Source organism: Populus alba, chromosome 15 (assembly GCF_005239225.2).
Source record: "Populus alba chromosome 15, ASM523922v2, whole genome shotgun sequence".
Classification (NCBI taxonomy): Eukaryota; Viridiplantae; Streptophyta; class Magnoliopsida; order Malpighiales; family Salicaceae; genus Populus; species Populus alba.
The window spans coordinates 16,192,432-16,218,925 of record NC_133298.1 but is presented as its reverse complement, the minus strand read 5'-3'; the positions used below and the strand labels follow the sequence as shown (position 1 = coordinate 16,218,925).

Below are 26,494 nucleotides of genomic sequence, written 5' to 3'. Positions count from 1 at the left end.
TATATTTTTGCATTTTTTTATGGAATTGCCGATTAAAACACATCATCGGACAATATCTCGTTGGATTTTTGTTTCCATTGGATTTTTTTTTTTTTTACGATGAAAAATATTGCCAGATCAATATCCATACTAAAAATTAAGATCTGTACTCATTCATTTTCCATTAGAAAGTATGTTGACAACGAAATTGCCTATAGAAGTTGTCAATTCTGTCGAGAAGCCTAAATATTTTGTAAGTTTTGTCACTATTTTTTTTTTTTTAGTTATTACAATCTTCAAGCCTACAATTCTCATAACAACCAATCAATTAATAAACCACAACAAATATATATATATATATTAAAAAAATATATAGCTACTTCTACAATAATTGAAATTGTGAAACCACTTAATCTTTCTTTATAATTAAAATATACATGGATAAAATGATGATCGCAACTCAACATATATAAGCCTTTAATCATAGTTTTGAAATCCGGTCCGGTGAATTAACCTAAGATCCAATTGATACGGGGCTGGAATCAAGCTGAATTGAAGAAAAAAAAAATATGGTGTAACCTAGCTGAACCTGGAAGGTTAACCCAATAAAAACATGATCAAAAACCCGGTTATAATCTGTTGATTTTTTTTTTTTACTAAAATAATATTATTTTAATTTTAAAAAATTTAATCCGAAGATCCGGTCAAAACTCGAAATATAAATTTTAAACCGGGCCAGCCATTGAGCAGATCTAAAAGCTATACCTTTAATAATCTCTATAAAGAAAAACAGAATAAATAAGCCAAGTCAACAGGGTATAAAATTAACAAACGTGGAAGAGTGGCTTGAAATCACAAAAGCAAGCGCCTCCCTCTACTTCTTCTGATCCCACCCTAGTGGTCTCGATGGTTGCAACCCACCGCTGTGATATGCATATATTTCTATGAAATGATCATGGTTAAAGCTATCTTCCCTTCTCTTCTTTCTGACCTCTTGCTTGCACGTGGAATCAATGGTAATTTAAGACTTCTTTTTAAAAAAGGAAAGAAAGAGAAAAGGTCAAAATTTCTATTTATACATTTTCTGATTGGTTCCAGACTATTAAAAAAGGATTCTAACATGTGATTTTTATTTTTTATTTGTTTGCAAAAAGCAGTAGCAAAGTCAAAACTATATAACTGCGACCTTGCAAGTGTTTGCTAATTTTGAGCCGCCATGTTCATTTAATTACTCTCAAACAAGAAAGCATGTTCGTTGATTACAATTATACCCCTATGAATATATTACTTCTCTCTGGTTCCATGATAAATACAAGGAAAGAGTGATAGATAGTGAATTTGGGATTTCAAAGATATTAAATAATTTCTGAAGCATGAAAATAGTGGCTCTCACATTTTTTTATGATTTAATTTTCCTTAACTATAGCATTGCTCGACAAACAAATGGAGATCATGGCTTAGTTATAAGAACTAGTTACCATAGCAAGTGTGGATTCTCAACAAAAAGGAAATAATAATAATATACTTAGGAAAAAAAAAAATATATATATATATGGTCTTGCAATTTGACACGACATAGAAAAAAAAATTAAATTTGCAAGTATTCAATGGTAATTGTCAAACAAATAATGTTTATTTATCTTTTTTAATGCAATTTCACGTTCCAAAGCTTCGTGAACCCCTTTTTTTTCATTTTCTTGATATTTTTATCTATTTTGATTGCAAGAATATATATATATATATATATATATATATATATATATATATATGAATTTCGTATCCATTAAAAGCTCGATTATCAAAGTTCTCCAAACAATTACAAAGTATTTTCTCTAACTTTGGTATTTTGCATGAAGTGGTCATTAATTCTTTTTTTCTAAAATCAAATAATATTTTAGGATGAGAGGCAAGCAAGGGTTTGATCACTATATATATATCCACAGAAAAAACCTATTTTAGGATGTTAGGATCTTTTAGAAGAAGGGCAGATCTAACTATCTATCTATCTTAGAATCTCGATAAGTAATTAAATAAAGATTAAGATCAGTACTGCTTGCTTTTGGTAAAGTTTTAAGAATGGACATGTGATTGAATATTATGGTGTGAGAAATTTAATGAGAGCCAAAGCTACTAATGTCCAGAACCACAGTACCACCACACATTTTCAAGGTGCTGGTAGCCCTCTCCTCCTCGGCCAATTTTTTTTTTGGTTGCTTTTGCCCTAACCCTTTTCTTCTTTTAGGATGTAGTTTTTTCTTTTCTTTTTTTTGCTTGGTGGAGCTCGGCAAATTTTGAGATCTTGCCATGTTATTAGTCTGATCAACTTGGTGAACGAATTAATCTCTTTATGCTCATGATATTTCTGCCTAGATCGATGAAATCTAAGACTATGTCAAGACTCGTTGTGCCATGACGCCAGAAAACAAATGGATCTCAAATCCTTGGCTCGGAATCATACCATATATTCGATCCAAACTTTTATGAGAATAGAGGTGGAATAAGACTCCGGTCTGTGTCATCATGTGACCACTTCAGTGATTTTTGTCGACTTCTAATAGTGATTTAACTCGACCTATTGGCCATTTATTTCATATTTATTTGTAGTGGTTTTCATTTATAAATCACTATTAGTGATTTTTGTCGACTTCTAATAGTGATTTAACTCGACCTATTGGCCATTTATTTCATATTTATTTGTGGTGGTTTTCATCTATAAATCATGAGTACTCCATTCAAAAACTTCACTTTTATTTTCATGCAATGTTTGTTTTTTGTTCAAGTGCATTTTAAAAATACATTACTATGATATATTAAAAATATTTTTTGGTAATTTTAATGTTTGTATAAAAAAAATCTAAAAAAATAATTATTTTAATATATTTTTAAATTAATATATTTTCAAACACTCCCTAAACCCAATTGGAGAATGCCTTGATACTTAAGGAGCCAATTGTGAAAATTGATAGTTTCAAATTATTTCTGTTCTATATTTTCTTTTTCTTTTTCTTTTTCTTTTTCTTTTTTTGCGAGTATAATTTTCAAACTTCCATGAAACAAGTCCTGTACATGAGTTATCCTATTATTTTTTATAGTTATCGTTACAAATAATTTTCTTCCATTTATTTTTCATGCATTCTACCAAAAAAAGGGATTTCGGTGGAAGGAAACATTGAAGTCAATTCTGTAACGGAAAAACGGGAATTTTTGTACACACGATTATCATTAAGAAAGATGCATGATCTTTTCATCAGTAACCACAGTGAAACCTTGTCAAAATCCTGTTTGTGAAAATACATTTTTTTTCTCAATGAATATTTAAAAATTAACGTAGATTACAAAAAAAAAACAAAAAAAAAAAAAAACAAAGAAGAAGAAGAAGAAGAAAAGGGAAAGGAAAAGTAAAGACCAAGATTTACTAGGTGAGAACCGCCCAGTCTGGATATGGACATTGATAAACCCATCCAGACCCAGAATATTGCACACAATGCAGCCATAAACCCTCTTCATGACCACCATATCTGCAAACAGTAAAATAAAGCTCACATGACCCCCAGCTAATCACAGATTTACAATACACCTAGTAAAGAGATGCAAAAATGGTTTCTGGAAGGCCAGTTCAGCTACGAGTGACTGTTTAAACATTCATCTTAATTGACACCAGGTGAGCTAGGAAGTTTCTGAAAACATGCAAGTTTTCCCCCATAGGAAAAAAAAAAGGAAGAAGAAGAAGCTTCTCAATAAAGAATTGCCGATATTGGAGTGAGGGGGTAGACAACCAGTTGAAGAAAAAACGATGTCCTATAATTTGGCAGCAACAAAACTTGAAATTTCAAATGATTTTTAATGGATTTCAAGTCATTGAGATTTCTATGCAGCAAAAGAATACCAGTTCAGGGAGCTATCACATGCCTGGGCACACACTGTTGAACTTTCGTTTGTAAACCATAAATAAATACCCTTAAATCAGTTCTTGTATCACTTTCTTACTATGTGGCCCTAATACATAATATGCTTTATAGCATTGAATAGTGTGATTGTAAGCAAATAAATCAGAAAACATAGCCAACAACATTAAAAAAAAAAAAAGGTTCTGTACAATCTAATAGCATTTAACAAGCACATCATCATGATAAAAAAAAGTATCTTACCCTTTTGGAACCAAATTTGGACAGTTTGTGCACATAGGATCAATGTCAAAATCTTCTTTGGTACTGTCTTCATAATTATCAGAACTGTTATTTTCAGGCACAAGACAATTGTTTGGACTGTGAGCAGCTCTATCAGCATTCACTCCTTCACTAGATCGATTAGTAACATTTTCGGATAGATAAAGAATGTCATTGGCTATAGGATGGCCTGTGTATTGCAAATGGACACGGATCTACAAGAGACAGAGTCACCATGTAATTAAAGGATTGAGAAACTTCCTAAATTATGGTGAATGCAGTACAGACATAAGGCTTAAACAGTAAAGAAAGCAGATTAGATTGCATAAAAGTAATTTACAGCATGCTTGCTGTTCCAAATAGGGTACCTGGGCTATTACAAAAACATAAGCAAATGCATCTATGGCGGGCAAAAAGGGAAACTGGCAAGTGATTAAACCAGTTTGAGCTAAGTTCTATGCAAAGAAGGAGCAGGCTATGCCATTAAAGGTTTGAGTACCATGGAATCTAGCCTCTGTTGTGAGATGAACCTAGTTCACTTTTGTTCAACATGGTTCATTCTGGTGGCTTGGTTCAGCCTTATTTGTTAATTAATTGGAGCTTTTGGAATGCCTGTGTACCCGGGATTGTTCTTTGACTAAAGCTTAGAAGCAAAGCCCTAAGCTTGTGACTTGTGATACCATTTGAGACTATACATCTACTTTCTATAGGTTTACTTGGCATTCCCCTCAAGATGTGTTGGATGCACATATGCATGATCCACCTCTGCATAGTCCGTGGTTTGAAAAATTATTAGACAGAGATAGTCTCCAGGAGTCCTGCTAGTTCGAAGATCTTGTGCATATAGAAAGGTTCATTTGGAAGCCTCTATCCTATATTTCATATCAAATGAAAAGGAGATTTTGTTTCATGGTTTCTGAAAGTGAAATTGTTTTGGGTGCTGCAAGTGCAGGGGAAACCCCAAGGTCTATAGCCTGTAGACTGGATTGGTGGAAACTAATTTGCTTTTCAAATTCAAACCTGGATTTGGAACTTCTCTTAGCAAAATGACAATCTCAGGGGTAAAACCCTTCCCACCTAGTTGATTAAGCTAGAGTTGATATTTTGGTTTTCTTAGAAAGTATGGTGCAGATTTCTTGTAAAGAAGGTGGTTACAAATAAAGGACGAAAAGCAATCATCTCTAACATCAAAAAAAAAAAAAAAAAAATGGTAAGAAATCTATGTTCCAAGCAGGAGAAAAGTTAGGGCAACAGAGATCTGAGGCATCTATAAACCAAGGAGAAGATCATAATATATCCAATATTGCTTCTGTGGTCAGAAAAATTTTCTTACTTGATGAGTTCGGCCAGTGATTGGTTTACACAAAACAATGCTGTGAATACCATCAGTGCCAATCCTTGTAAACTTTGTACAGGCAGTCTTTCCCTTGATGAGAGAACCATCACAAGAGTTACCCACCTGTAAAGACAATAAAAAAGGGCGTACAAACTCAATATAGGCATTTCCTCTGCCTTATATTTGATGTTAACGAGGGTGGGAAAAGAAATGAGGCTTTGGTTACAAACACTAAAGAAAGCTATAGATCTAGCAAAACTAATATTAGGGTTCAAGCAATCTCACTGATAAATATCAAGCACAAGAATAGCATCACAAACCAACAGCTTAGCATTTCCCATGGCCAATAACCATATTACTAACACCCACCATAACCATGCATGCTTATACTAAGAAACATCAGAGTTGCCACTTTGCAAATACAATAAAAGCAAGAAACATAGAGCATGCACCAGGGCACAAGTGGACACAGGAGGCCCACTCACAAAAGTTTAAGAGTGATGGATGAAAAATATAGCACCAAGAATCATACACAAGCACTCTCAAACTTAGAGCTATGCAAAGAGAAATATAGCACCATGACCCAGGTTCAGAGCAGAGAACACCAAGAAACTCCTAGGGGTGATGGAAATGAACTGTTATAAGTAAAGTGACCTGCATCCACTATAATTGTAAATGACAGCTTCACAAATAAAGTACCCATTCAAGAAAGTGATGCTTCAGAAGATGAGCAAAGCATCAATATGGGATGTGTTCTAATCTCAAAATAATATCTGAATAAATGAAGTAGGAATGACTCCATAGCATGCCAGGCACATATGGAAATATAATTCGTGAAATGCATATTCACACCTTCACTTGACAGGGAAACCAGAAATCCATAGGATCTAATATAAATAGTGACACCCCTAAAGCATAGAAGAGATAAATAAAAAGCCTCACCTCTACAGTGCTCCTTCCTTCTCGAGCATTGTAATTAACATTAACATCAACAATTTGCTGAAATGAAAAAAAATGCATAAGAAAGCTTAAGTGTTATCATGAAAAGGCTTACTTTTAATAAGAGACAACAGCATTCTCAGCAGCATATCAAATATGTTGCAAGAAGACATAAGCATGGGCGCGTATGTCTGTTTAATAAATAAATATGCATCTGAATGTCATGGATTCTGGGTTTGGCAAATCTCTACTTAGAAGATGGTAGCGTAACAATTGCAGATCAGTCATTTTCTCACTTGTATCTCATGTTAAATACCTATTTTACAAAAAAGATCATAAAAAATTTCCAATCTATTTGCTTCAAACAAAACAAAACTATACTATTTAACATTTTTTTTCTAATAGTTTGTTTCTTCAAATACCCTAAGATTAAACTATCATCTAGAGCTTATTAGCTAAAACCATCAAATAAGAATGTAGTTTCTTATCATGGGCCATAGACATGTACTACCTCATCCTCAGGAAATACCCCAACGACCTTTGCAACATATTGTTTCTGTACTTTGCCAGCTTCAATCTGCAACAATCAGATAACAAGAGAGAGATGAGTATTCCTTAGCAGATACACGAGTACAGATATATGATGTCATGCCAGCAGATTCAAAGCAGCATGGTACCTATAATTGTAATAAGGATACAACAGTACGGAAAATACCTCTTGCCGAAAAAGGTCAGCCCTTGTAGCATTTCTAGCCAAGATAAGGAGTCCTGAAACAAGCCGGTCTAGCCGATGAACCGCTGGCATGACCATGTCAAGGGAAACAATCCAAAATAAAATGGAAAACCAGATAAAACAGATTGAAGTACAAAGAAAACATATTTAAGTTTTCTCAATTCAAGACTTTTAAGAAGCTCATGGAAAGGCTACAATACTTCCTTTCAAATGTAAATCATGTTCGGATACGAAATAAGGGAGCTAACCCATGTTCTGCCTGGAGAACGCCAACAACAGTATTCTTGCGATACTGACCACAAGGATGCACCTATTTAACAATAGAAATTAATCTATGGTTAGCACCACAGAAAAAGAGACTAATCTATATCAGAGGATGGTAATGCAGAGAATTTCAACTCTCTCTCACATCACAAACAACACACAGATGAACAATTTTTTTTAGCTGGCACAGGCTAACATGAAAATCAAATGAGATATAATCATTTTATTGACAATACTCAAGCCAGTATCACAAATTAATATTAGCTCTGTTACACATTAATTAAAAATCAAACATAACTTGCCAAAGGGTGATTGGTTCCACCAACAGAAAGCTCAGAAATGGATGCCAAAACATGATTGAAAGACAAATATAATTATGCATGATTGTCTCCAGTTCTTCTGTCACATTTTAAAGACAATTGTAACATAATTGATTGTTAAACATGGCAAGGAACAATTTCTCCTTTATGCCTCCACACCAGAAATAGTATAACAATTAAGAAACAGGAAAAAAAATGGAGGAAATATCATCAAACAGTTATATTAGATCCTTGGTGTGGTTAGTTTTATGGACTAATTTCACATGAAAATATGCGGAAATATGCCATAGACCATCTAGTTCTCTAAAAAAATCTAACATTTTTGGAGAAAAATAGGCCTATTAAAAATTATCTAATGTTATTATGATAGAAAGAAGGAGAAAGCAGCATACTAAACTAATCTCAGCAATTAAAAGTAAAATTCTAAGACCTGATAAAATTCTTTAAGACAATAAACAATAAGAATAAATATTATATACCCTAGGACCCAACAAAATCAGAAAATATTAATAAGCACATTGATACTTTTTTTTTCTCTTCAAAGTATCAGATAGAATGATGTCGATATCACCAATGAAAAGTGGAAAACCAAGTCACCGATAACTCACAGGTACAGTTGCTGGCTTCCAAACAGTTACGACATCATCTTCTTTATCAAGAATGGGAACATCCCAAGCCATCACCGGCGGTTCATGCCTACAATCTTTGCAACATCAATTCAAAGTTCGATACAACTTCAAAAAATAAAAATAAAAAATAAAATAAAAGCTGTGCAAGAGCAAATTTTAAAAATTTACTCATGCGGGAACAAAAGCTCTAGTTAAGTTAAAACCTATCCAAGTAAACCTTGCAATCAACCACGGCAAAAGCACACACCTGTGCACGAAATGGCTGATCTTCTGCGACGATTTAACAATGTACGAAACAGGAACCATCTCTCCATCAACTTGTATCCGTCCACATTTAACAGCACTAACCTACATTAATTACTCCACAAATACTCAAAATCCCCAAACTTTAAATAAGATTAAAAGGAATTTAATATAAAAAAAAAAATGAGTTGATAATTACATAATAATCATAGGGTCTGCCTTTGAATTCTTCCGCAAATAAATCCACTATCGTCTTCCCCGCCCACCGGTTTTTTACCTGTATACCGAGATGACGATAATTAGAGTTTTATAAAGCTCGGCAAAGAAGAGAGTGCGCGAGTTAAAGTGACTGACATGGGAGATAAACTCGAAGTGGTAAGGTCTAACGTGGCGCCTCCCTGCGAATTCCCGCCAAAAAAAAAAAACAAATTCAGAGTTCATTTGTTGTTTCTATCTTCAAAATAAGCTGCTTTTGTAGTGTGATTTTGATAAAATTACCGTCCCGAAAGATGTAATCGTGTTTCTCAGGAGGATTAGCCGGTGTTTGCCACACAATTTCCATCTTCTTCTCAGCTGCTTCTTCGTTTTCTCCTCTCTTTCTCTTCATCTCTCTCGATTAATTTGGGTTTTTAGGGTTTTGCTCGAGTGGATTACTTGCATGACGGTACCGTCAAATGCTCCATGCTCCATACAATCTTTCTATCAAAAACACGACACGTCGTCTGGTGCTCAACATTTTAAAAACCAAAACGACGCGTCTTGTGAATGAAAGAAAATAAGAAAAGTGAAAACAGCGTCGTTTTGATGCAAATTTGCGAAATGGAGAAAACAAAAACAGAGAGAGATTTGATTTTGGCTTTCCTTCATCTTCTATGTTTCAGCTCACCAACAAAATAATAAACAAAACACCAACTGCGCCTTCTTCACTACTAATCCAATCACTTCTTTTTTTATCTTTTTCAAGAAAAAATAGAAAGCCAACGAAATTAAAAAAAAAAAAAAAGGTGTGATTTACTTTAATTTCTGTAAAATCTCTCTTCTTCTTTTTTTGAGATCTGTTAATTTTTAGTTGATTTCTTTTTGTATTATGTGTGTGAATCTTAGGTGTGTTTTGTGATTTCGGAAATCAAGAGGGGATTTTTTTACACTTGGTAGTAATTGATTGGAGGAGGTAGGGGAAATGCCGGAGGAGGATATGGTTGATATAAAGTTCAGGCTTTACGACGGATCAGATATCGGGCCCTTCCGGTGCTCATCATCAACATCTACTGTTGATATGCTCAAGCAGCGAATTGTTTCTGATTGGCCCAGAGGTTTTATTTTATTTATTCACTTTTATCACTATTTCTTTCAATTTTAATTTTTACTTGTTTTAATATTTATATTTCTGATTTTTTAAAGATTTTAGATTTCTTTTTAGTGAATTTACCTAATTTGGGAGGATTTATTTGATTCTAAAATTGGGTTAATTTGCTTTGGTTGGAAACTTTTAGGACCGTGTTTGGGAAATTCAAAATGGGTGCTTTGGGTTTTATTTGGGAAAGGTTCGAATAGTTTGATGGAAATGGTAATTTTTTACCCTTCACTTGAAAAATGGGTAAACCCAATTAATTACGCTTATCACTGCTATGGAAAGTTTCAGTATTAATCTATCTGATAATGTTGTCACAAGTTGATGGTTTAGAGATGTTATTAATGTTGTGAAGTTGTCTGTGTTTGTCATCATGGCTTTCATGGTTCGACTTCATAGAGTAGGAGGTTTTGTTTGTGGGGTTTGTTGTTTTGGCTATTATCAGAAATGAATCATGGGAAATTCGCTGGACTTTTGTTAGTATTTGGTTATGGCTTGTATTGCTGCTTGATTAAGGTTCGCCTGTTTGGTGTGGATCGGGAACATACGATTGCGTTGCAGTCTAGAACTGTTGCAGTTGGAGAATGTGTTGTAAACTTGAAGTTATTGAGGTCAATCTGGGGTATGTGACCTAAGATGGTAAGGGTGGGAGCATGTGTGGAGTCAACAAGATAATACAAGCCTCCTAAAATGCAAAAGAGATCCTAAGGGATGATGTTCTCATTGTGAACCTGATCAGCCAATTCTTCTTCTTTTCCAGGGAAAGCGTCATCAAATATATCAATTCCAAATTTAGAAATCTTAACAGCTAAGCTAAGAAAGATAAAGATCTCTTCTTGTTTGAAAAACGTATCTACTTTCAGGACAGGAATGTCTTTCATCCAATGGGATTTTCTTTTGTGCTATTTTGGTTGCATTTTTCTGATTTATTTTTTTTTTTCATTTTAGGCAAAACTATAACTCCCAAGGTAGTGAATGAAATCAAGCTGATAAGCTCTGGTAAGGTTTTGGACAACAACAAGACTGTTGGACAATGCAGAACACCTTTTGGGGAAGTGGCCGGGGGAGTTATCATAATGCATGTTGTTGTACAGCCCTCTCTAGCAAAAACCAAAACAGGTAATTTCTATTTTAAATCATCCGTCCAGCATAACAACTTTTTTCTTTGTTTCCTGAATTGTGTTTTTGATTTGCTTGATGGTTATATATGGACCCCCATGGTTTTGAATGACATGATTCAACACCTGATTGCTGAGAGCAGTGACCCTTGCTTGCTGAGAGCTTGGGGATTTTAACTGCAGTGATACCCTGTTTTTAGATACTCTGATGTGCACATGGTGATAACTGTCTTTGTGTTTTGCTGGAGGTTTCTGCCCTCTGGTTACTTGACTTCAAAATCACTGTTAAAGATACTCTAGTTATATCAATGTGGAAGATATAGAAGTTTGAAATGGTACCTTTAATTTGTACCTGTCTTCATAGATCCTACTCGAACTTATAAACAGACTTCTTTCTTCTATTCATGCATATGTTTCAGTGTGCGCATGTGTGTTTTCTCCTTGCGCTTCTAGTGTGTCTCCATATTTTTCCTTAGCGGTCTTGTGTATGAAGGGCAAAGACCCAGATTTATAATCATCCACACTATTGAATTGGGCCAAAGTCAAAGTAAGTTCATTGCAGACTTGAGTTCCACCAGTTTAATTTCTTTTGAGTCCATCTAACCAATGGCGATATGATATGCCCCAAGAAATAACAGTTAATTTTAACTAGATGTTCCAAGTTTGTTGTTAGACAAATCTAAATTGGATTATACCAAAAAGGTCAATTGTACATTCTTTGTAGGGGGGTCTCATTTTGCTGAATAACTTCATATTTCTTGTTCCAATGGTCAGAATAATTTGGTTTTGGGTTCCATCAAGTTATGAACAAAGAAAAGTAGCCCTTCATCAAATAATTTGATTGGTTGTCAATTTTAGAGGACAAATTAAAAGTTTTCTCTGTTCGAGGAATATGTAATAATCACATCCATGTGTTTAGATTTCTAAAGGCTCGATCTTTAAAAAAAAGAAGAAGAAGAAGTTTTCATTGGCGCGGCACTGTTGTATGAAACTATTTTTTTGCTTATTTGCTCAACTTCTTATTCCAAGTCCAAACCATTAAGCATTTCTCAGCCTTGAATATTGACTTGGACCTATTCTGATATTGCAGAACACCGGTGATACTTAAAATTTTCCCTTGGGTGGTATCCTCTTAAGTTAAATTTAGCAACACCAAAACCTTACACCCATTTTCTTTTTTAATTGTCATGATTTCCTTGTTTGTAGTCCTTTCTTCTACGCTTAGGCTATTTAATGCAGACTCAGAATTATTGCACGAGCCCCTTCTCTCTTTAAGATTGTTGCTTAAAAGCTTCGTATTTTAAACTATACTCGGTGGCTTTCTTGGTACAGAAAAGAAGTTGGATAATTCACGGAAGCAAATTGCGTGCTCATGTTCCATAATGTGAAGGCAAGTACATAGATACTTGGGGAATTGTACCCTCGGTACCAACACTTTAGGTACAGCAGTTGTTTTCGTTGAGCATCCTGTGTTTTGTTGTCGCCATATTCACGTGTATTTGTAAAAGCGTCCGGTGGTGATGTGTTTCTTCCCATGTTCCTTTCTTCTGTTTTTTCTTGGTTTGTTCTTTAAAGGTGAAGATCCGTACCAGTAATAGAAAGTTGTATACACCCATTGATGTAAAATCAAGAATCTTTTATCATATATCAAAGAGAAATACTTCTGTGTTAATGATGATGCAAATTTACAATTTATGGATGGATTTGCAGTAATTACTACATGGCAAATTTTGCCCTGCAAATTAGATAATTTTGCTAAATTTAAATTGCACGTATCCAAGATGACTACATCAGATGTTGGACAAATGTTATTATTAAGAGAAATGATACACTCGACTTGCCAAGTTACAGAAATACTGATACTCGATGGTGCTGACTAGAAACAATTACCTATTCATCATCTACAAAAAAGGGCAACCATGCAATAGAAATGAGGAGGAACATGAAATGTGAGATACGTCAACAATCACACAGCGAGATACAGGAACAAAAGCTTTAAATCTGCCGGAGAACATTTTCAGCTGCTGCTATTGTCTTTTGGATATCTTCAGCAGTATGTGCCAAGCTTGTAAACCCAGCTTCAAATTGTGACGGTGCAAAGTATACACCCTCCCTCAGCATTCCTTGGTAAAATCTGGCGAACTTTGCTGTGTCACTTTTCTTTGCATCAGCAAAGTTGTAAACAGGCCCTTCCGTGAAGAAAAACCCAAACATTCCACGTATATAGCCTCCACAAATTGCATGCCCAGTTTTCTTGCCAGCATCAATAATGCCCTGAACAAGTTCACTGGTAATCTTATCCAAGTATTCGTAACTTCCTGGTTTCTGCAACCGCTTCAGTGTGTGTATCCCTGCAGTCATAGCCAAGGGATTCCCACTCAAGGTTCCGGCCTGGTACATTGGCCCTGCAGGTGCAACCATCTCCATAATCTCCCTTCTCCCACCATATGCACCAACTGGCAGACCACCACCAATGATCTTCCCAAGTGTTGTTAAATCAGGAGTTATGCCAAAATACTCCTGAGCTCCACCGTATGCCAAACGAAATCCAGTCATAACTTCATCAAATATTAGAAGAGCATTATTTTCTTCAGTGATCCTGCGAATGGCATTAATAAATTCAGGTTTCGGGGGGATGAAACCAGCATTTCCCACAACAGGTTCAAGGATTATTCCACAAATCTCTCCTTTGTTGTTCTCAAAAAGATTTTCCACAGCAGCAATGTCATTATAGGGGGCTGTTAGAGTTTCATAGGTTGCTGCTTTGGGGACACCAGGCGAGTCTGGGAGCCCAAGGGTTGCAACACCACTACCTGCTTTGACAAGGAATGGATCAGCATGGCCATGGTAACAGCCCTCGAACTTGATAATCTTCTCCCGTCCAGTGTAGGCACGGGCCAGGCGAAGCACACCCATGCATGCTTCTGTGCCTGAGTTAACAAATCGTACCATTTCTATGCTTGGAACTGCTTTGATAACCATCTCTGCCAAAACATTCTCTAGAAGACAAGGGGCACCAAAGCTGGTCCCCTTCTTCATTGTTTCAGACAAGGCTGCAAGTACCTGTAGGTAAATGTTAGTCCACGAGAATGGAAAATAAACCAAAAGGGTACACTATATTCCACAGCCAGTATCCAGTAGCCTTTCCATGATAAGCAAGAAACAATGAAATGGTCTGTCAGCCATGAGCAGGCTATTTTACATTGATTCAGGCAAGAGAAAGAAAAAAAAAATTCTGGATAATTAAGAAAGGAAATCACCATTTTCCTTCATTCCTACATTTTCAAGGAAACAAATGTCGGCTAACACACACTCTACTTTTAACGATGTGCCACTTCTCTAATAAAACGGAATGTGAACAATCTTGAGTACCAAGACTCTCACAGAAAGACAAACGTTCATAGATACTGAAATTGCAAATGGCGGTGAAGAAGAATAGAACCTCATCATCTGCATGACCAATTATAGCAGGCCCCCAAGAACCAACATAATCAATGTAATCATTTCCATCAATGTCCCTCATGTGAGAACCCTTGACAGAATCAAACACGATAGGTTGTCCACCAACAGATTTAAAAGCACGTACAGGTGAATTCACACCTCCTGGCATCATTTCCTGCCAAAAATAACACTTGCATCAGCCAAAAATCAGAGAATCCCAAAACACGTTTCACTTTATGATAACTTACAGCTACAGCTCTCCAAAATCAACACTTTTCTCTCTCAAATCAAACTCAAACCAACAATAAATCAATTTCAACACCTTAATCAAACCCAAATCTACAAAGACCCTTATCATGTTCATAAAAGCACAAACTTTTGGCCTTAAGAGGTCAAAATTGGAAACTAGAGTCCTCAGATTAACATTACAATCAAAACCCATCACCTATAAAGGAAGAAAAATCAAAAGGGTAGTGATTTATTTTTACCTTAGCAGCGCTGAAAGCTTCTTCAGATTTTTCAAGAGTGAAACTCTTCTTCTTTTTCTCTTCTCCAACAGAGACAGCCATTTTAATGCTGCAAAAAGACAACCTTGATGATGAAGGATTTCTTTTCTGAGTAAACTTTCTTGTTGTAGAACATGAAAGTCCTAAACCAGCACCAGCACCTGTGATTGTAGAAGCCATTCTCAATCCTTGTCTGGTCAAGATGATGATAAAGATATTGTAAGAGAGAGCAGCCAATAGATCTCTTTCACTTGTAGGTTTATATCGGGGCAAACCAAAAATGGGCCGGGCCTGGTCGGATCAGTTGCTTTTTTTGAATTCAGCTTCTCCTGACTGACCATGGTTAAAATTAATTCTCACACACCAGTCATCACAATTACGAGCAATGCTTTCGCGATGCCTTGCCCACCTCTGTGCTACCGCCATGCAAATGACTTGCTACACGCCAGTCATAAGAAATTATGATTTCAGAGAGGATAGAGTGTTCTGCATGCCTTTCTATCTTTCTTATTAAAAAGGGAATATATTTGAAAGATAAAGCATCGAGTTTGATTTATTAAAAATCACTAATTTTGTGGAGGCTTTGCCCTTTTTCGAAAAAAAAGTGTTTACTTAGGTGCATGCTTCAAGTTTATTAAGCCGGTAAGGTTCGGTTTAGCGGGTTACTTAGAAAACTCGAGGCTTGAACTTTAACCCGTGCTTGATTTCAAGTTATATATAAAAAATAAATCATTAGTGAAATCCAGTTTACCCTCTAATAATTTGGTGTTGAAATCGCTGAAAGGGGAAAAGAAACTGAGGGCGCTGAATTTTTAGGAATGAAGTGAATCTCTTGGGCGTAAAGAACTGTTTGATTATTAAATCAAATCTAATGGGTTAAACTTTGATATTTCTAGATTGACTTTTTATCTTAACTTAAATTTTAAATTAAATTATGTATATTTATTTAATTTAGTTGATTTATTAGGTTAAAAGGCAGCCCAAACAATTAATAAAAACAAGGTTTGGTGTTAAAAAAACATTTCAAAACAATAATTTTTTCAAAAAAAATATTAAGACGGGATCAATTAGAGTGTTTTGGGCTGAAAATTTATTTTTCAACATATTTTCATTCAAAAATAGATAATAAACAACATAAAAACTTCCTTGAATTATTTACCAACCTCAAAAAACTCAAAATCAACCAAATAAATGAAAATAAATTAAATCAAGAAAATAAAAATAAAAAACTTGATCTCTTTTTATGCATGTTTGTATAAAAAAACTCACCACCGTCGGACTCGTTGACACAAAAAATAATGAGTTTCATTATTGAAAATTTGTGAAACAAAGCACTTTCTCTTTTTTAAAAAAAAGTCATGACTAAAAAATTAATAAAATAAACTTTAGAAATAAAACAAAAATTATCTAGAATTTAGCATTAGACATATTTTCTCAATTTTTTACATTTTAGTTTTTTTTCTTTAATTTGGTAATTTAATCATAATTTCAATATATACCTTTCTAATTAGGTTATAAAATGATTAAATTAAAAAATATATATCATAAAAATTTTGATACTGAATTTGCATTAATGCTTTATTAGAATATTCATGAACGTTTCTTTTCCCAACATTATGTTTTCCTTTCACCACTACTCGAAAAGAAACAAAGAGAGAGCTGGTTTTGTGCTATAGAAGACAAGATATGGGAAGCCATCTCATATACCCACATCAGCCATGATCATGCCCCTGGTGCCATGGCCTTGAAGAACTCAAGTGTGTAAATTGAAAGTGAACATTTCTTGCCCTAGAACAACTTGATAACTAAGAAGTATTATTTTGTGCTATAGTACTGAAGTATTATTTAAAAAAAAAATTCAATTTTATCTATAATATATATTATTATCAAACTTATATATTGTTTTTAAAAAATAAATATTATTTTTTTACTTTAGATATTGAAATTAATAATATTATAATAACTTTAATTATAAAATCAGAATTGACTTGATGAGTTGACTTAAAATAGATCAACTTGAAACATTCACTGGTTCAAATTTGAAAAAACCTAAAGATAAAGTTTACTCGACCTTACTTGTTAAAAACCATATTTTTATATTTTTAATCAAACACACATTTATGTTCATTGTTTCCATCTATTTTATCCCACATCAGTAATCAAATGCAATCTAAATAATTTGATAAACTTGTGTGAAGTACAAGTAGCCTCCTCTGTGTTCGATCAATAAGCACAGCATTGTATGGACATTGCATTCTCTAGGATTAGCCTAATCTGGTGTTAAAAAGCATTTAACTAGCTATGACCCCCCTGGTTGTTTTATATTTTTGACGTTAAATCTAATTCTAAAGACATTAACAACATGTAATTAGGTCATTGAAGAACAGCTTAGTTAATCATGGACACTTAATGATGTTCTAGCCGCTTGCTCATCCGGACAACTCTCATTAAATTATGTTTCTGAACAGGTTCTTCTTCTGTTATGTGTAGTGGAATCCATCATGTGTTTCCGAGGTAATGGTTTCGTGCTTATGTACTTCTTTAGGTGGTTAGGTGGCTAGACTGCAAAGTGTACGAGCTGCCTTGTGGGTGGGAAGGTGCATAGTACTGCCTTGCGAGAGTGTTGCCCTCCAAAACGGCTGTTGCAACAGTTAACCTGACCACCTTGCCCCGGAAGAGAATCCGCCTCTGTACGGCCGTTGTAATGCGCCAAATTTCTAAAAATACAACTGTAAAATAATATAACAATCGAATTAGTTGAAAAACTTTATATGAAAGTAATTTTAAAAAACTGACTTAAAATATTAAACTGGAAAATAGATTAGAATTTTTTTAAAAAAAAATTAGATTGGTTTGATTTGATTTAATTTTAAATTTAAATTTAAGTAGAAAAAAACCAACCAAAACAAACTGTTTTTTTATCTAATTAAAAACTAAAAATGTTCTTGCCCGCTGCATCAAAGCCTATAAAAAAAATCCAAATTAATTCTAAAGGGTGTTGCTTAACTGGTCAAACCCTGAATTTACTCTTTAAAGGTCGTCAATTCAAGTTCCATACCAAAAACCATTGAAGATCTACATTGTTGTTAACTTCAGGATCCGTATAATTAATTGAGGTATGCACAAGCCTATATCAATTTGGTTTTTTAAATAAAAACCTGAACCAAACTTGTCGGTTTGAACTAGTTGTTTGGTTCAATTTGTTTCAAATAAATTGGTTGGATTAGATTTCTTGATGGCAACCAAATAAAACCAACTGATGCTTACCTCCAAACAAACAGACCTTTGATCAATGATAGAACATTAAAAGTACACTTCAATATTTATATTTTTTTCTGTTAATTTGTTGTAGAGTTTCATACGCTAATTAAGATGAACTTGAAAATCCCTTTTTAATTCCTGGTGGAGCCCAACGAAAGAGAGCAGTCGTTTCATTATTTTTGAACCTTAGCTTTGTAGTTTAGACAACAAACAAGAAAGAGCGATGGAGCGTGTTTGTGTTGGGTGCCCCCATTGACATTAGTTCTTAGCTTGAACCAAGAAAATGAAAGAAGCTATGTTATTAAGTATAAGTGTAATTTTTATTATTATTAATTAATAGAAATAGTTTGTTTAATCCACCACTAGCACATGATCACCGAAGAGGGCAGGCGCGCCTGCGTGTCGACGGCTACACCCATTGTTGATACACAGAGAGAGAGAGAGTTGAACTTGACTCCCACAATTGACAAGTACCGCTGCCGAGTGCTAATTATTTATCTAAAATCCTAATTAGGCAGGCAGCACGATGCTTAAAAAGTAACAATAAAAAAATAAAATCATCTCTCTCCTCTCTCTAGCCTACATGGCTGCGTTTGTTTTGGAGATGTGTGGCGTTTGTGATGTAAAAAATACAGTAAAGTATTTAATGATTGTAAAAACTGTGTTTTGTATTGTAGGATTTATTAAAAAATTAAATTTAAAATGTAGTTTTTATAAAACAATTTTTATATGTTTTTTTAATTAAATTTTATAAAATACTATTTATTTTTGTGTTTTAAAAGCGTTTTTTAAAAAAATTAAATTATTTTTTTATTTTTTTTATTTTAAATTAATATTTTTTTAGTGTTTTTAGATCATTTTAATGCACTGACATCGAAAATAATTTTTTAAAAATAAAAAAATATTATTTTAATTTATTTTCAAGTAAAAAAAACATTTTAAAAAACAACCACAATCACCAAACATTTTTATATGTATTTTTTGCTGCACATAAACTCCTGTCATAATTTTTACCAAACATATATTTAAATTCAACTAACCTTAGCTAACTATATTTTTTTAAAACTTATTTTTTAAAAATCACAACCACAAAATCTACCTCAAAAACAAGCATGTTTTTAGTGTATTTTGATTATATTAATACCTACAATAAAAAAATAAAAAATATACATAAAAAATAGAATTGCCACCTTGAGCAGCTCGTGTATTTTTATTTTTTTTATATAGATATCTTCATATTGTTTCAACTACGTATTCTATGTTTTAGTATGAGAAATGAGATTTTTATCTCAATTAGGAAGAAAAACATTTGCACTCTCTTTTTGTATAATGTTTACATAATATCTACATAAAAAAATTTAAATTGACTTTAGCATCAAAATGTTTTTTACAGTTAACACCCCCATCCAGCAAGTTATTATCCACGAAGAAAGCACAAATCCAATTGGGTTTTTTCGACATTCATAAAGCATGAGAATTTAGAATTGCCGAAATTCCCAGCTATCAAATACCTGGTTTATTTTATTTTCATTTTGAATCAAAAGCAGTCGTATTACATGGATTGTTTCCGGTTCTCATCACAAAACCATGAACATTTTCACTTGCAAGTAAAACCCGAGGAATACAACAGCTAGTTAATTGTGTATTTGAAGCTGCAAAATAAAATTAATTTACAATTTTCTTATGAATTCAAGGGATAATAATATTTAAAAAATCAAAAGAGATACTACGAAGAGCAATAATAGACGCCAGTTAAAAAAAATGAATAATGTTAAATCTTAAGAAACCATGATAAGAAAAAAAATATCAAATCATAATCTTAAAATCCATCTCAAGATCAACCCGAGTCATGAGTCAAGAGGGTTAATCCAGAACAAGATTTGAGAAATGGATTGAGTAGTTTATTCTAAGTTAACTTCAAAAAAACAAAATTCTTAAAAAAAAAATTATTAAATTTTACTCGAGTGAACTAGATCAAATTAAATTAATTATTTTTCTATTTACTTTTCAAATATAGACTTATTTAAACCTAAATAGATAGAGTTTTAAGCTTTTCATGTTATTCAAATTTTACAACTAAGATACAAATATACATATGGATCATTAGATTAATGCGACATGTGTTTTTAATTAATTACTTAGTTAATTCTCTAGTATTTTTTTTATTAAATACATAGTTAAAGTTTTTAACAAACAGCTATAAAAGGCATAATTAAAGTTTTTTACACAGTGATATGTACACACACTAGCTAGGGTCATATAATTTTTTTAAAAAAAATATGGATACGCAGACGATTTTGATTTATCTATATTAAAAAAAATTAAATTTTAAATTAAAAATTTTATCTAAGCTTCTGATTAAATAAATTAATAATTATTTATATTAATAAACAAAAAAAATCATCTACAATGAATAAATAAATAACTGAAAAAAAAAAGAATACAAATCAAGAAAATTGATCAAGCAAAATTAAATACTTGTCTCGTTTTGTTTTTGAATTTGTTTATTAAAACCAATAAAATATAATAGAAATAGAAAAATACGTGAAACTCATTGAATAAAATAAAATAAAATAAATTAAATTATGCATAACCGAACATATTATAAATGTTATTTTAAAAATAAATTTCATCTGTATATAACAAAAAAATAGATAAATCAGAATAATATATTCAAAAATTAAATACAAACAAAACAAATTAAGAAAAAAAATCAATTAAAAAAACCTACAAAACATGTGATCTAGGTCATAAGATCAGGATAAAATGATAGATTATAAATTTAAAATAACCACGAAACTATTTTTTTTAAAAAAATAAATAATATAGAGCTATAAAACGAGAGAGAGAAAAGATATCAAACCGCATTAACTTTTCAAATTTGTGACCCGGGTCATTAGATTAGAAGCACCACAAATGAAAAAATCACGAAGTCCAATTCCAACAAATCAAACACCAAAAGATGAGACCGGGAAAAAAATTAATTACACAAAAGAATTTAAAACTAAAAATTATAAATAAAAAAATAAGGATGAAAATGAAAATAATAAATAAATTAAACGACAACAAAAAAAAATATCAATTTGAGGGTTAAATTGAAAAGAAAAATAACATTAACAAAATGAAAAATAAATGAAAAGAATGAGGACCAAATTGAAAAAAAAAACATAACTTTGATTGAAAGATGAAATTGAAACCTAATAAAACTTTAATAAAAATGCCAAAAAAAATTAAAAGATTAAAAGAATTATGATCAAATTGAAAAAAATAACATATAATAAATTATAATTAAAGAACTAAATTGAAAGCAAACAAATGTTTTATAAGAGTGTCAAGAATAAAAATAAAAAATTAAATGAATAAAAATTGGAATTAAAACAGTAAAAACAAATAGGAGAAACATGTATTTTTTTGGACAAAAGAGAAAAGAAGAAAATAAAAAAAACAACTATTAACGACAAATCATTTATTATTGGCCATCACACACCACACCAGAAAAAAAAACACTATAATACGTCCAATAACATAATAAAAAAGTAATTTTGGCTATCGAGAGGCATTACACGTGCGGAATGAGCACAAGTCGGTAACTCTATTGAATAAAAAATAAATTGACCAACGTAAAAATACCAATATTTTCACCATGAGTCAAGAAATGTTTTTTTTAAAAAACATGTTGACTAAACAAATGTTTTATTTTGTCTTTTTCTAAAAGCAGATATGTCTTCCAACTGTATTCTAAGAAACAGAAACAGAAAAAAAAAAAAAAATAACCTTCATCAACAATTATAATTTTTGTTGATTTTAAAGGTAAATAAATTATTTTACTATTTAAATTTTTTAAAAATACAAAAATACCCTTCAATAATCTTTTAATGATTGAAAGAGATGGAATTACTCCCAACACCGAGACTTTTATTTTTTTTCCACTTTAAAGCAAAACAATAATTTTGCTATAACATCTCACAATAATCCATATCTATTGATAAACAAGCACTATATATTCTGGGTTAATGAATGCAGTGTCGTCTTTCAACTCAACAACATATTTTTTCCCTTTTTGGCTTTTGCTTTGATTGCTCGAATCCTTTGTCAAGCTAATGAGAAACGCGAAGAACTCTAGCTTGCTGCCTCATCATTGAAAATACAATAACCTCTATTTACATCCAACACTCAAAAGCTAAGATACAGCTACGTGAAAATAAAAATAAAAATAAAATCCGGAGTTATCAATTTTCAAGGGTCACCTTAGACAATTGTAATCTACTTATCTTCCTCAAATTTTAATAAATTGTTTTATTTCAATTTAAACTAATTTTTTAATATTTTTTCAACATTTTAAAAAGATATGCTCATATAAAAAATAACTTGTAAATAATTAAAAAATATTATTTTAATATTTTTCTAAATAAAAAAAAAAAAACCCTAAAAATTTAACCATCTCTACACACAGTACTCCTTAGCATCCTCCAAAACCCAAGAGAGGTTGCGGAATTAATCATGAGATTTTTTTTTTAATTAATATATTCAGGGTAACTATGAATTTTTCAACTAATTTCAAGAGTTTTAAAGTTCACAACCATGTGGAAATTTTTAATAACCTGAAAAAACTCAAACTCAGCTTTAATTTTAAAATTAACAACTGTATAAACTTTACTTTTAATAACATGAGAAGACTCGTACTCATAAAATCCAGGACCTAAAAAGATGCATTAATATCTTACTGTAACTTGCTTAAAGAATACACACTACGCAGATCCACAGAAGATAAAACATGCCAGTGTGCTTGCAGTGATGATATTATATCAAAAAACAAGAGTAAAACAGATGCAGCACATGAGCCAGCCGAAACCATTTATCTATCCATAACGAACGAACAAGACAAAACATTCTCTAATCACACTTCCAAATCTTGGCATGTCTCACCATCCAATATCAACTACAATATACTAACTAGCTAGTATATAAACTATATACAGATAGGTCACCCCAAAACAAAAAATCAAAATCACCTCCAATTGCTTGGCCCTCTTTCACTCTCTATACCGTATCCTAAACCTCTGATCAAACTATCCAATATCCCCAAAAAATGTCCATCCAGCCAAGTGGATTAAAGACCCACAAAATACACAACGGCCTCCCTAAGGGCAGTGAGTGCTTGACCAAAATCCCGTTGTGGGTGCTAAATGATAATGCTGCTTGTTATTGTTAGAGATACGTACTACCTTTTGGTCTTCGTATGTTCTTCAATGACAAACTATAGAAGAGACTCCCAGAGGGTAAGAGAATGTGTTGGCATATTCAAAGGTGAGAGTGCCGCCGGTTACCAAAGGCTTTCCGTCGTTAACAAGGCAGTCATTGTAGCGAAGGCGCTTGAATATCTTGGGGTCGATGAGGCGAACAGAGCTGAACCAGCCACAGTTGAGGTGAATTCCGGAGATGTCACAGCCGGTGGCACACATGTTCATGATCTGAACAGTGTACGTAGGTATGCCACTGGAAAGAGGGGCTGTGGGTCCCTGACTTACCACTATATCAGCGCTGGTACACTTTTCTCCTATCCTGTTAGGCTCCTCCATTGCCATTGCTGCGTAAAGCAGATGCAAAAAAGGAAAAAAAAAGTTAGTTTTTTTATTAAATTCCATGATAGTGAAAGCTATGTTCTCTTTTTATATATATTTAAAGGTGCTCGCACACTTGGCAGCCTCGTTGAAACGTAATGTGAACACAACCAGCTGACCCACCAATAAGGGAATCGTCAGCAGACAAAAAATACTTTTTGGAGGTGAATCACAGGAATTATATAGGAAAAAGGAACAGACAAAATTAACTCAAAAGGCTAGATTAGGGTAGGGGTGCATGATGCCTCCTCTATTCAAAGTTCAACGTTTCCCTTCCCCATGTACATCCACTTTCATTGAAATCGAAAACCCGATCAAATCTTTTGGCTCACTCTCTTCGTAATAAACATAAAATAGTTTAACCATGCAAGATCAATCCCAACTGGCATGTCCCAAAACAATTTGCCAAGGCACTGATCGCAAACTTTTAAAAAAAAAGACTAATAAAAGGTGTCAGAAACACGAAGGGATTCTAAATTCCATCAAGAAGATACTCTCAAGAACCCAATTGTTGAAGAAGGGCGGAGAGCAGGGGACCACAGTTTGCCAGCGGTGCACGTTAGCATGAGACGCAACAAAAAAAAAAAAACACAGACGTGCCCCTCTGACAAATATATCGTACGCACATCTGAATAATGAGACGACGATAATTACGTGCTAGAAAAATAAATAAAAGTTGTTTCACTTGTAAACAAATGGAGTGTCGAAGACTGATAGTTTTCAGGACCGGCCCCTCACAACAATCAACCTACGCTCAAAACAATCAAAAACCCACCCACAATTCTTTTGATCCCCATTTATTTCATTTCGAAAATATTAATAAAAATAAAAAACCACTAAATTTTTATTTTTTGAAATGAAAAAGAAAAATCACAAAATATGAAACCTTACAGCGAACAAGGAGCTTGCGATGTAGGGCAGGGACCGTGTAGTTCCCTCCCTCGTGAAGAAATACGTGACTCGACGAACCCATGAATCCACCTTCATCTTTAGCCAAACCTGGAAATTGTTAAAAACAATTGATCAATTAGAAGAATGAAAACAGATAAGATCGATCAGGTATTTTGGATTTTATAAAAAAGAAAACAAATGGAACAAACATAGAGAACCCCTGATGTCCCAGAAGGAGAGGTCCCCAATCCACTAAAGCATATTAAAACCAAAGCAGAACCGACCACGACAATAATTTAAAAAATAAAAATAAATCATTCGTTTTCGTCGGAATCCATAAAAGTAAATAAAAAATCAGGGACGAACCAGAGGAAAATGAAAACGTGGATAGTAGTATAGCGAGCAAGAAGATCATCACCAAAACGACGCCGATTGTCTTCGAAACCACAGTTGTCATCGTCGAAGAAGAAAAACTAATTGAGACTCAAAAAACCAAAAAGGAACCAAAAGCTTCTCTTCTCTTCTTCCTCTTCTTGAAACTCTCGAAAGAAAAGGCGTCTCCAAAAAGTCAAAGACTATAAGATAGACTGACTAGTGATAATAACAGCTCGAAACCCAGTGAAAACAAAACGAGGGAGTCTGGCTCGGAGATAGCTTTGGTTTTTGATAAGATGTTTCTCTCTCTCTCGCTGTCTTTCTCTGAAATCTGCATCAAAGAACGAGGGAGATGTTACTATTCATTAGTCGTCGTGTGTGTATGTGTATTTCACATCAAAACAACCGTCAGATTATAAAAGAAACAAATGGTTGAGATTTGACTTTCAAAACAGCTAAGACGACTACGACTACTACCTATAAAACCTGTCTAGGTCGCTGTCTCACGAGGGAGGGAGAAGATGCTTTTCAAAACAAGACTAAACTACGGCGATTTGCAGCAGAGCTGGAAACAAAGCATGAAAAAGGAGGAAGAGCAAAATAGCAAGGGTTTTCGAAGGAGGAAGTTGTTGAAGGAAGAGAAAGGTGTTTGGTTGTGATAGAAAAGGAAAACATGTATTTTCCAGGAAAACTTTATTTGCAAAAAAAAAAAAAAAACAAAGCAATGACAGCTACTGCTAGAAACAGCGGAAATTACTGCGCTATAACAGTGTAGACAAAACACAGAGAGAGAGAGAGGTTTAAGAGACAAAAATTGCAGAGACAGAGAGAGAGAGGATCGTTAAAGCCAGAAATGACAAAACATCAGAATCCTCCTCTAGACACTGCATTTATACCTCATACTCTTTAAATACACCGTATACAATTACGTACATCCATACAAATGGTGTGTATGTGTACAGCATACGTACTCAGGTTACGGAGCGTTCACTGATTCTTCCTTCTTCACCCCCGAGAGAGATCCATGCAGAACAATCAACACCGAAACGCGTGCGTTTTGTTGATGACAGAGAGAGGGAGAGATAGATTAGGGTTTGGTGTGAAGGCTCGGTTTTTGAGTCGAGAGAGAGAGAGCAAATGCTGTGTGTATCTGTAGCTCTGTTTTTTTTTAATGATTGATTAATGGTTAACTAGGGTCAGGGTTAAAGCGTGGAGTGAACGGGGGAGTTTTGACTGTGAATGGTTGGTTTTTTAACCGGGGTTAAAATGTGCACGTGGTTGTGTTACTTAAGGCGGATGGATATTGATAACGACGACGACG

The 26,494-nt window shown here is 33.4% G+C and overlaps 4 protein-coding genes across 6 annotated transcripts; 1 reads left to right on the top strand and 3 right to left on the bottom strand.

Moving 5' to 3' along the window:
• Nucleotides 1-3,171: 3,171 nt before the first annotated feature.
• Nucleotides 3,172-9,297, bottom strand: LOC118057529 (RNA pseudouridine synthase 7). Of its 2 annotated transcripts, none has more exons than XM_035070128.2 (12): nucleotides 9,108-9,297; nucleotides 8,964-9,007; nucleotides 8,809-8,886; nucleotides 8,614-8,714; nucleotides 8,346-8,433; nucleotides 7,385-7,463; nucleotides 7,136-7,218; nucleotides 6,932-6,997; nucleotides 6,424-6,480; nucleotides 5,479-5,604; nucleotides 4,128-4,360; nucleotides 3,172-3,497 (listed from the first exon to the last, which is right to left on the bottom strand). In XM_035070128.2, the coding sequence occupies exons 1-12, from the start codon at nucleotides 9,214-9,216 to the stop codon at nucleotides 3,395-3,397; spliced, it is 1,167 nt and encodes a 388-aa protein (XP_034926019.1). In that variant the 5' UTR covers nucleotides 9,217-9,297; the 3' UTR covers nucleotides 3,172-3,394. The 2 variants fall into 2 exon arrangements, with proteins under 2 accessions (XP_034926019.1, XP_034926021.1); XM_035070130.2 differs by having other exon boundaries at nucleotides 8,346-8,440; nucleotides 9,108-9,135.
• Nucleotides 9,298-9,426: 129 nt separating this feature from the next.
• LOC118057530 (membrane-anchored ubiquitin-fold protein 3) lies at nucleotides 9,427-12,750 on the top strand. Of its 2 annotated transcripts, none has more exons than XM_073405035.1 (4): nucleotides 9,427-9,613; nucleotides 9,714-9,922; nucleotides 10,909-11,079; nucleotides 12,169-12,336. In XM_073405035.1, exons 2-4 carry the CDS (start codon nucleotides 9,790-9,792, stop codon nucleotides 12,177-12,179), a joined length of 315 nt encoding a protein of 104 aa, XP_073261136.1. In that variant the 5' UTR covers nucleotides 9,427-9,613; nucleotides 9,714-9,789; the 3' UTR covers nucleotides 12,180-12,336. The 2 variants fall into 2 exon arrangements, with proteins under 2 accessions (XP_073261136.1, XP_034926022.1); XM_035070131.2 differs by lacking the exon at nucleotides 12,169-12,336 and adding an exon at nucleotides 12,411-12,750 and having other exon boundaries at nucleotides 9,431-9,613.
• Nucleotides 12,751-12,873: 123 nt separating this feature from the next.
• Nucleotides 12,874-15,259, bottom strand: LOC118057528 (glutamate-1-semialdehyde 2,1-aminomutase 2, chloroplastic). The gene is made up of 3 exons (XM_035070127.2): nucleotides 15,008-15,259; nucleotides 14,521-14,694; nucleotides 12,874-14,141 (listed from the first exon to the last, which is right to left on the bottom strand). Exons 1-3 carry the CDS (start codon nucleotides 15,203-15,205, stop codon nucleotides 13,074-13,076), a joined length of 1,440 nt encoding a protein of 479 aa, XP_034926018.1. The 5' UTR covers nucleotides 15,206-15,259; the 3' UTR covers nucleotides 12,874-13,073.
• A 7,866-nt stretch (nucleotides 15,260-23,125) lies between these two features.
• Nucleotides 23,126-26,284, bottom strand: LOC118057531 (TPD1 protein homolog 1). Its single transcript, XM_035070134.2, has 4 exons — nucleotides 26,145-26,284; nucleotides 25,165-25,504; nucleotides 24,799-24,906; nucleotides 23,126-23,873 (listed from the first exon to the last, which is right to left on the bottom strand). The coding sequence occupies exons 2-4, from the start codon at nucleotides 25,253-25,255 to the stop codon at nucleotides 23,533-23,535; spliced, it is 540 nt and encodes a 179-aa protein (XP_034926025.1). The 5' UTR covers nucleotides 25,256-25,504; nucleotides 26,145-26,284; the 3' UTR covers nucleotides 23,126-23,532.
• Between the last annotated feature and the right edge of the window lie 210 nt (nucleotides 26,285-26,494).

Excerpts from the sequence above, each read along its gene's own strand:
- LOC118057529 (XM_035070128.2), bottom strand. The coding sequence starts at position 9,216 with ATGAAGAGAAAGAGAGGAGAAAACGAAGAAGCAGCTGAGAAGAAGATG. Across the intron at positions 7,464-8,345 it reads GGAAGCCAGCAACTGTACCT|GTGCATCCTTGTGGTCAGTA; the intron begins GTGAGTTATCGG and ends ATTGTTAAATAG. Across the intron at positions 3,498-4,127 it reads CCAAATTTGGTTCCAAAAGG|ATATGGTGGTCATGAAGAGG; the intron begins GTAAGATACTTT and ends TACTGTTTGCAG.
- LOC118057528 (XM_035070127.2), bottom strand. The coding sequence starts at position 15,205 with ATGGCTTCTACAATCACAGGTGCTGGTGCTGGTTTAGGACTTTCATGT. Across the intron at positions 14,695-15,007 it reads AAGCTTTCAGCGCTGCTAAG|GAAATGATGCCAGGAGGTGT; the intron begins GTAAAAATAAAT and ends TATTTTTGGCAG. Across the intron at positions 14,142-14,520 it reads TTGGTCATGCAGATGATGAG|GTACTTGCAGCCTTGTCTGA; the intron begins GTTCTATTCTTC and ends ATTTACCTACAG.
- LOC118057531 (XM_035070134.2), bottom strand. The coding sequence starts at position 25,255 with ATGACAACTGTGGTTTCGAAGACAATCGGCGTCGTTTTGGTGATGATC. Across the intron at positions 24,907-25,164 it reads CACGTTTTCATTTTCCTCTG|GTTTGGCTAAAGATGAAGGT; the intron begins GTTCGTCCCTGA and ends AACAATTTCCAG. Across the intron at positions 23,874-24,798 it reads TCGCAAGCTCCTTGTTCGCT|CAATGGCAATGGAGGAGCCT; the intron begins GTAAGGTTTCAT and ends TGCTTTACGCAG.
- LOC118057530 (XM_035070131.2), top strand. The coding sequence starts at position 9,790 with ATGCCGGAGGAGGATATGGTTGATATAAAGTTCAGGCTTTACGACGGA. Across the intron at positions 9,923-10,908 it reads TGTTTCTGATTGGCCCAGAG|GCAAAACTATAACTCCCAAG; the intron begins GTTTTATTTTAT and ends TTTTCATTTTAG. Across the intron at positions 11,080-12,410 it reads TCTAGCAAAAACCAAAACAG|AAAAGAAGTTGGATAATTCA; the intron begins GTAATTTCTATT and ends TTCTTGGTACAG.